This window comes from Ornithorhynchus anatinus, chromosome X1 (genome assembly GCF_004115215.2).
Source record: "Ornithorhynchus anatinus isolate Pmale09 chromosome X1, mOrnAna1.pri.v4, whole genome shotgun sequence".
NCBI lineage: Eukaryota > Metazoa > Chordata > Mammalia > Monotremata > Ornithorhynchidae > Ornithorhynchus > Ornithorhynchus anatinus.
Genome location: NC_041749.1, coordinates 88,461,815 through 88,470,970, shown reverse-complemented (window position 1 = coordinate 88,470,970; position 9,156 = coordinate 88,461,815). Strand labels below are relative to the sequence as shown.

At 52.4% G+C, this 9,156-nt stretch overlaps 1 protein-coding gene across 2 annotated transcripts in view; it reads left to right on the top strand.

Annotated features, from left to right (window-relative positions):
• Window positions 1–204: 204 nt before the first annotated feature.
• Window positions 205–9,156, top strand: part of CHCHD6 (coiled-coil-helix-coiled-coil-helix domain containing 6) — a 135,972-nt gene continuing 127,020 nt past the window's right edge. For both annotated transcript variants that reach the window (XM_029051978.1, XM_029051977.1), the window contains exons 1-2: window positions 205–357; window positions 5,802–5,910. In XM_029051978.1, coding sequence (XP_028907811.1) covers window positions 280–357; window positions 5,802–5,910 — 187 coding nt within the window. In that variant the 5' untranslated portion in view covers window positions 205–279. The remainder of the gene's footprint in view (window positions 358–5,801; window positions 5,911–9,156) is intronic.

The window sequence follows — 9,156 nt, the reverse complement described above, 5'->3', positions numbered from 1 at the left end:
CACTTGATGACCCTGTATCTCCCCCCAGCGCTCGGAACAGGGCTCTGCACGTAGTAAGCGCTTAACCAAGCCCGACGTTAACAAAGCGCGAGCGGGGTAACGGCCCAACTGCAACGGCCCCCGCCATTGGCTGCGCCCCCGCCAGCAGCCAATAGGACGCAGCCTTGTTGGCAGGTGCCGCTGGCGGGCTTGACGGGGGGGGGGGGGGCGCGGAGAAACGGCCGTTCGCGGGCGGGCGGGCCGCCGCTCTTTCGTTCATCGCACTTAAGTCACCCCGCCATGGGAGGCAGCTCCAGTCGCAAAGTGTCCTTCGGCGTCGGCGAAGGGGAGAAGATCCATGTGCTGCGGGGCGTCCGGGTGAGCGGAGGCGGGGGCGGAGGGGACGCGAGGGATTGTGGGAAAGCGGCGGGGGGCGGGGCAGGATCATGGCGGAGGGTCGGGCCCGGGGCGGGCTGACAGAAATTGAGAGAGGGCGGGATTTTGCTTATTTTATGAATTAATCGATGGGGATCTCTTAAACGCTTACCATGTGCCAGCCACCGGGGCGGGGGGGAGGATAGGAGCAAATGGGGTTGGACCCCGTCCCTGCCCCACAGGGGGTTCACGGAGAGTCCGGGCCCGCACATAGCGCTTAACAAATACCCCCATTATTATTACGTATTGGGTAATTAATATTATATCGTATATAATCTATTATATATTATATTAGTACTATTATTACTTAGTGGGTTCTAATCCCGAAGCCTCGTCGGGAAAATGGGGATCGAGACATGTTGGTGTTCGTTAAGCGCTTCCTCTGTGCAGAGCACTGTTCTAAGCGCTGGGGCAGATACAGGGGCATCGGGTTGTCCCACGTGAGGCTCACAGTTATGGGAAGCAGCGTGGCTCAGTGGAAAGAGCCCGGGCTTTGGAGTCAGGGCTCATGAGTTCGAATCCCAGCTCTGTGTGACTGTGGGCAAGTCACTTCACTTCTCTGTGCCTCAGTTCCCTCATCTGTCAAATGGGGATGGGGTCTGTGAGCCCCACGTGGGACAACCTGATTCCCCTGTGTCTCCCCCAGCGCTTAGAACAGTGCTCTGCACGTAGTAAGCGCTTAACAAATACCGACATTATTAATCCCCATTGTACAGATGAGGGAACTGAGGCCCAGAGAAGCGAAGTGACTTGCCCCCAGTCACCCAGCTGACTAGTGGCAGAGCCGGGATTCGAACCCATGACCTCTGACTCCCAAGCCCGGGCTCTTTCCACCGAGCCGCGCTGCTTCTCCGTGACATGTGACAGCGACTGTGTCCAACCTCGTTTGCGGGGCCACCCCCGGCGCTTAGTACAGTGCCTGGAACGTAGTGAGAGCTTACCAGATACCATCATCATGATTATTATTAATAATAATCCCCGTTTTACAGATGAGGTAACTGAGGTGCAGAGAAGTCACACAGCAAGCATTTGGTGTTCTGAAGGGGAAAGGGATCCCAGGGAAACGTCTAATGAAAGGACGCGTGAAGATATATCGCCTGAAGAAAAACTTAGTTTCTATCCGGCACGTTTCGATCTGTCTTCTCCCTCTCCTCCTCTCTTCTTTTTCCCTCCCCCAAGTCAGGGGATTTTTGATACGATTTCAGGCTTGGACCCGGACCCACAAGGAGCTCACAACTGAAAGAGCAGGGAGGACAGATCCCAGTAAAACAAGTGGCTGGGGGGATTCAAAAATTAATAATAATTTTGGTACTTGTTAAGCGCTCACTCTGTGCCAAGCACTGTTCTAAGCTCTGGGGGCGATACAAGTTAATCGGGTTGGACATGGGCCTCCCACTCTTATCCCCATTTTACAGATGAGGTGACCGAGGCACAGAGAAGTGAAGTGACTTGCCCAAGGTCACACAGCAGACGTGTGGTGGAGCTGGGATTAGAACCCAGGTCCTTCTGACTCCCAGGCCCCGTGTCCCGGCTTGGAATTCCTCCCTCACTTTCACTCCCCCAACCCCCATCCCAAGTCCACCAGACCGTACTTCTCCCTAGCTTCCAAGCCCTGCTGAAATCCCTCCTAAAAGCCCTAAAATGCCCTCCAGGAAGCAGTGCGGCCTAGTGAATGGAGTACGGGCCTGGGGGTCGGAAGGACCTGGGTTCTGATCCCGGCTCTTGCCACTTGTCTGCTGTGTGACCTTGGGCAAGTCACTTCACTTCTCTGGGCCTCAGTTACCTCATCTGTAAAATGGGGATTAAAACTGTGAGCCCCAAGTTGGACGTGGACCTTGTCCAACCTGATGATCTCGTATCTGCCCCGGTGCTTAGTACAGTGCCTGGCACATAGTGAACACTGAACAAGTGCCATAAAAAAGGGACCTGGGTTCTAAAGCCAACTCCACCACTTGTCTGCCGTGTGACCTCGGGCAAGTCACTTAACTTGTCTGTACCTCAGTTCCCACACTTGTAAAATGGGGATTCGGTATTACTTAGATTGTGAGCTCCATGTGGGACATAAACTCTCCAACCTGATTAGCTTGTATCGACACCAGTGCTTATTACAGTGCCTGGCACATAGTACTTAACAACAAATACCATTAAAAACAAACAAAAAAAACCCTTCGCCAAGTAATTCACAACACTGAATCAGTCAACCCAATCACCAGCATTCACACTATTTTATTCCTAGCCTCAACACTTACGTGTATTTCAATTTGGACTCGTATATTCAGTTGTTCTGTCAGGTCAGCCTCATGTACCGGGTGACTTACAGTTCTCCTTTCCTACATGCACAATTGGAAAAAAAAATAAATAAATCTGCCTGTCATTATTAGACTGTGGGCTCCTTGAAAGCAGGAAACGTCTTCTGCTTCTGATGTCCTCTCTCAAACACTTAGTACAGTGCCCTGCATGCAGTAAGCGCTCGATAAATGCGATCGAATGCAAAACGAAGCACGTAGTGCAGCACTTCACACTCGGGCACAATAGATATCGCTGATTGATTGATTGAAGACCATTAATAAATAATAGCTCGCGTCTCAATTCCTAGGTCTCTTCCCCACTCCAGTCCACTCAGTTTAAATGGAGAGCCAAGGAGCTGATCTAGAATAATTGCTCTTGTAGATTGCATTAAACTTCTATCCTTTGGGTCTAGGCGGTGCCATAGACCATGGTTTTTTTTTTAAAGTGCTCCAATGTTGCTAATTTGCACATTATTTTTGTATAGCGAGGTCAATAGGTTGTAAGTTATTCATTTTATTTTATGAAATTCCAATTTCTGTATCCTAATTTATATTTAGTTTCAATATTCAGGGCCTGACGTGTGAAATTCATAAGCGTAATATATTTTTGAAATTAATGTGACATAACTGAACCTTCACATGCGTTTTCAATATTCGGGCTATGATATATGTGAAATGCATAAAAGATTTTCCCATTAACGCGAAATACTGTACCGTCATTTTTAATTAGTCTCCGATTTGGGGTTACGCACCTGAAATAGATAAACCTAATAGATTCTCAAACAACTAGCGCCGTTGTCTCTGTCGCCTCCTTGTCTCTCGTTCTTTACGCAACTTCCCGCCCCCAAAGAGCCGCTCCTCTCCTGACCGCAGCGCACCACGCCGCCCTCTCCTCGGCAGTTGCCTCCCGGCGTCGTCTTAGGCTCCGCACGGAACCATTCCTTCTATCCGGAAGCTCACCAGCAGAACGTTCCCTAAGTTCCCAACTGTGTTCCGGCCACAACCTGTAGCGGAAAGGCGCGTTTGGGGGAGAAGCGCTGTGCCGTTGGTGACGACGACCGTTCGAGTTCGGCCTCCAAAGCGTTTGCGGCTGCTGCCGAGAGCAGTCTGGTGGGGTTTCTGGGGCTTAGCCCTCGGCACTGGAAATTAGCCGTTCGTACCCCCAGCGGTAGCGTCGCCGTTACACATTTCTAATATAAAAATATGTAATGGCTCCCTCCCCGACACCTCTCTCTGTGTCGGGAGGCGTTGGGAGCGGGGAGCGGCCGAGCGTTCTCCAGGTTGGAGGCGGGTATAACCGGGGTGTGTGTTAAGCGCCTACTACGTGCCCAGCACTGTTTAATCGGGTTGGACACAGTCCCCGGGGCCGTGGGGCTCACGGTCTTAATCCCCATGTGACCGATGAGGGAACGGAGGCTCAGAGAAGTGAAGCGACTTGCCCAAGGTCGCACAGCAGGGACGTGGCGGAGCCGGGGGCAGAACCCAGGTCCCGACCCCCTAGGCCCGTGCGGGACTTGGCTGCCGTGGACCCGGGTTTCTGCCCGGAGTGGGGCGAGTCAGCTCATCGGCGTCGACGAAGTGCCTACGATAGGCTGAGCGCTGTACGGGGAGCTTAGGGGACGTACGCGACCCCTGTCTTCGAGGAGCACGTATTCTAAAGGTGCGGGCTCGTTTGGGGCAGGGAGTATGTCTACCAGCTCAGTTGTATCGTTCTCTCCCAAGCCCTTAGTACAGTGCTCGGCACATAGTAAGCACTCGATAAGTACCATCGACTGATCGACTGGGGAGATAAGCAGACCGAGGTGGGTAAGCAGACGACAGGAGCTTGAGCGGATGTATAAATGCTAAAGGCGGAGCAGGCGGCCGGATTTGGGGTTTGTTTAGGTAAAGTGAGGGGCAGAGGGAGAACCGGAGGCTGGGGTGGCAGGGCTGACTCTGCCAGCTTACCCTGTGAAGCTGCCTCGCCCAAGCGCTTAGTCCAGCGCTCTGCACGCGGCGCTGGATAAATACGGTAGAATGAATGAATGGATGCTTAGGTCAGCCCGAGGGACTTCTGTACCTATCCGTCCACTCTACTAGAGAAGCGGAGTGGCTTAGTGGTTAGAGCACAGGCCCGGGAGTCAGCGGGACGTGGGTTCTAATCCCGGTTCCTCCGCCTGTCTGCTGCGTGACCTTGGGCCAGTCACTTCACTCCTCTGGGCCTCAGTTACCTCATCTGTCAAGTGGGGATTAAGACTGCGAGCCCTATGCGGGACAGGGACCGTGTCCAACACGATCTGCTTGTCTCGATCCCGGCGCTTAGTACAGTGCCTGGCACATAGTAACTGCTTAACAAATGCCACCATCGTGATTACTATTACAACTCTTTCCCCTGTCCCTAATCTATTTTCATGTCTGTTTCCCTCTGTAGACCGTGAGCTCTCTGGGTGTCTACCGGCTCTGTTGTATCGTTCTTTTCCCAGTGCTTAGTTTAGCGCTCTGCACGCAGCGGGCGCTCCGTGAAGACCGCCGGTCGATCGATCGATCGCGGCAGACTTGGACGGGGGAGGCAGATGGTCCGGTGTAGCTAAACCCGGTCACCGACCGCGATCTAGGATATCCGTCGGTGGCCCGGCTACTATCAATGTTGAGGCCTGATTTGAGTGACTTGGACCCTCACCACACGGTTATGTTGTTGCTACCGAATCCCACAGATGGTGTTTAATCTCAAGCGACTATATGTTTTTGTTGATTGAAAAAAACATGACTGGCTGTATTTTGTAGCACATTAAGAAAAAAAAAAATCCAGAACCTCCGTGGTTGCCAAGAAGGGCTCGCTCAAGTCAGCAACATCAGGCGTTCGTGGGTTCTGGCTCCTCACCTCGAGCAGTGGGCTGCACCGAGTGGCTACTAAACAGACGCCCGTAATATTTTGCCGCTCTTGGGTCAGCCTCTAACGTGAGTCCTCGTGAAGACGCCCTTTCCTCGGACCCCGGCTCCCGGTCTCCCCACTTACGAAAGAGGAAAGGCCCCTTTTGGGTGGTGAACGAGGCAGCGCCTTTTAAGGCACTTCGTAGTGTACTTACAGCTCTGTTATAACTCCTCTTCTCTCCCCCGTAGCTCTCTGACGATTTAATTAACCGCATGAAGGACTCTTCATATGCTTCGTACCCTGCAGCTAACCCTCCTCTCTACCCTCCGGAAGGGAAGGCACAACTTCCTAGGACAGGTATAATAGTAGTAAAAATAATAATAACAGTAGTGGTATTATCCTGCGTCAGACACGGTGCCGGGGGCTTCAAATGCCGGCAAGCCGTTTCCGACCCTCGGGGACTCCGTGGGCGCACCCTCTTCAGAACGTCCCGTCCGCGTTACGCTACGCGTATCCGTCGTCTCGGTAAAGATACGGAAGCGGTTTACCCTTGCCTTCCTCCGCACCCGAGTCTCTGCCGTTGTCTTTGATCAGCGTCTTGGGCTTGGCCATCCGCCTCTGACTCTTCCCCGTGCCGGTGCTGCCCGGCACAGGTGAATCGACTTTAACGCTCCGGCCCAGACCGCTCCGTTACGGGTAGCCCCACGTGGCGTAGCTCTAAGCTTCGTCAGCGTACGCCAACTCTCCTGCCGCGATCAGGCGTCGATTAATAGGAGAGAGTGCCAGGGGAGATGCAAGATAATCAGGTATATAGTGGATTGCGAGGAGATAGGCCTGTGGGGAAGGAAGAGAGCAGCGCAGAAGCCAGCGTGGTTATCAGCCACGGTCATTTTCATTGTCCTTATGGTATTTGTTAAACGCTTACTATGTGCCAGGCACTGTACCAAGCACTGGGGTAGGTACAAGTTAATTAGGTTGGACAAGCCCGTGTCCCACCTAGGGCTCTCGGTCTTAACCTCCATTTTATAGTTGAGGTCGCTGAGGCACGGAGAGGTTACGTGACTTGCCCAAGATCACGCAGCAGACAAGTGGCGTTGTCCAAATTAGAACCCAGGTCCTTCTCAGTCCCAGGCCCGTATTCTATCCACCAGGCCATGCTGTTTTATTGAGCACTTACAGTGGGCAGAGCTCTAAAGGTACTGTACTCGGGGTTTACCGGTGTGAAGGAAGCAACCCTAGGGGAGCTGCTAATCTAAGGGGGATGACGACCTACTAACAAATAGCCTGTACGTAGAAACACGTGCAAATAAACATGCAAGTATATTAGTGGGGCGCCTGAGGGATTTAATATTTCAGTTCCAGCCCTTCAGTGGCCTGGACAGTCTTATCTGCTGCAGCATGCTGGTTTGGAGCGGAGCGCCTCATCACTCCAGAAGATGGTGTTCTCGGACCCGCTTCATTATGGAGCGTAGAGAAATCCGTACGGTTTTAGTGGGGGGAGTCAGGATTTCTGGATTTTCTTCCATTGCTCTGAGGGCGAGTCACTTTCCTGCTCTCTGCATTTGGTCTCCTAGGTAGCACGTGGGGAGAATAACTTCTACTCATTCATTCACTAGTATTTATTGAGCGCTTACTGTGTGCAGAGCACTGTACTAAGCGCTTGGAATGTACAGGTCGGCAACAGAGTCCCTGCCCATTGACGGACTTGCGGTCTAATCGGGGGAGACGGACAGACCGAAACGGTAGCGATAAATGGAATCGAGGGGATGTACATCTCATTTAAACAATAGCAATAAATAGAATCAAGGGGATGTACATCTCATTAACAAAATAAATAGGGTAATAAAAATATATACAAATGAGCGGACGAGCGCAGTGCTGAGGGGAGGGAGAGGGGGAAAAGGGGGCTTAGCTGATGGGAGGTGGAGGGGGCGGGGGTAGAGGGGCAGCAGAGGGAGCAGAGGGAAAAGGGGAAGCTCAGTGTGGGAAGGCCTCCTGGAGGAGGTGAGCTCTCAGTAGGGCTTGGAAGAGGGGAAGAGAATGAGTTTGGCGGAGGTGAGGAGGGAGGGCGTCCCGGGACCGCGGGAGGACGCGGGCCGGGGGGGTCGACGGCGGGACAGGCGAGAGCGGGCGACGGTGAGGAGGCGGGCGGCGGAGGAGCGGAGCGTGCGGGGTGGGCACTTCTAGACCCTGAGTTCGTTATGGTCGGGGAACATGTCTCCCAACTCTCCCAACCACTTGGTGTGATATTGTACTCTCCCAGGTGCTTAGTACAGTGCTCCGCACACAGTAAGCGCTCAGTAAATACCGCCGATTGACACGTTGGCCTCACGACCGTAAGCACCTTGGAGTCATCGAATGAAGCCCAGCGGTTACTGTTGAAATGGCTAGAGGTTGTAAACTGCTCCACGAGAGCTAAAAGTATTGGGAGATGATTCTTAATGTGCACGGAAGCACATAGGACAGTCTCTAGATTGTAAGATCATCGTGGGCAAGGAACGTGTCTGCCTGCCAATTCTGTCGTATTGTGCTCTCCCAAGCGCCTCGTACAGTGCTCTGCACAGAGTAAGCACTCAGTGAATACGATTGAATGAATAAATTCCACTGATTGATTGATCGATTGAATAAGCAGTCCCAGAGTAGGAATAATAATAATAACGTTGGTATTTGTTAAGCGCTTACTATGTGTAGAGCACCGTTCTCAGCGCTGGGGTAGATACAGGGTAATCAGGTTGTCGCACGTGAGGTTCACGGTCTTCATCCCCATTTTCCAGATGGGGTAACTGAGGCCCAGAGAAGTGAAGTGACTTACCCCCAGCCACACAGCTGCCGAGTGGCAGAGTCGGGATTCGAACCCATGGCCTCTGACTCCCAAGCCCGGGCTCTTTCCACTGAGCTACGCTGCTTCTCTGTGAGTACCCTTGGAGTCTCCGGCTGAGAGAGGAAACCTGAAATGGAGGGCGGGAAACTGACCAGGAACCTTTCAGCTGTAAGCGTTGGTTAGAATTGTTGTCTAGCGGGTAGTGCCCGGGCCTGGGGGGATCTATCGGTCAGCTCCTTCTGAGAGTCAGAAGGACTTGGATTCCGATCCCGCCTCCACCACTTGCCGGCTGTGTGACCTCGGGCACGTCACTTCACGTCTCTGCGTCTCTGTTTCCTCATCTGTAAAATGGGGATGAAAGCTGTGAGCCCCGTGTGGGACGGGGACTGCGTCCAACCTGATTAGCTTGCTTCTACCCCAGTGCTTATTAGAGTGCGTGGCACAGAGTAAGCAATACCGTGAAAGAAATAGAAATGGCCAACGAGAGAGACGGTGGCAGCCGCTTTGGGAAGAGATGGGAGCATTCATTTTGAAACCGATGATGTCTTTAAGAGCAAGAGGTAACAGTTGATTTATTTCTCAACCCTTTATTTTGGTGGTGACTATTGCTATTATTATTCCACTTTGGTATTCAGAGCTAGCTCTAATATTTGGGTGTGAACTCTTGGTTATTAAACATACCGACTGAGGGAATGGAAGGCGAGCTGTCAGTGTATTTTTTAGAAATGGATTAAAAAGACCAGTACCAGTTTAGAACAGCGCTTGGCACATAGTAAGCACTT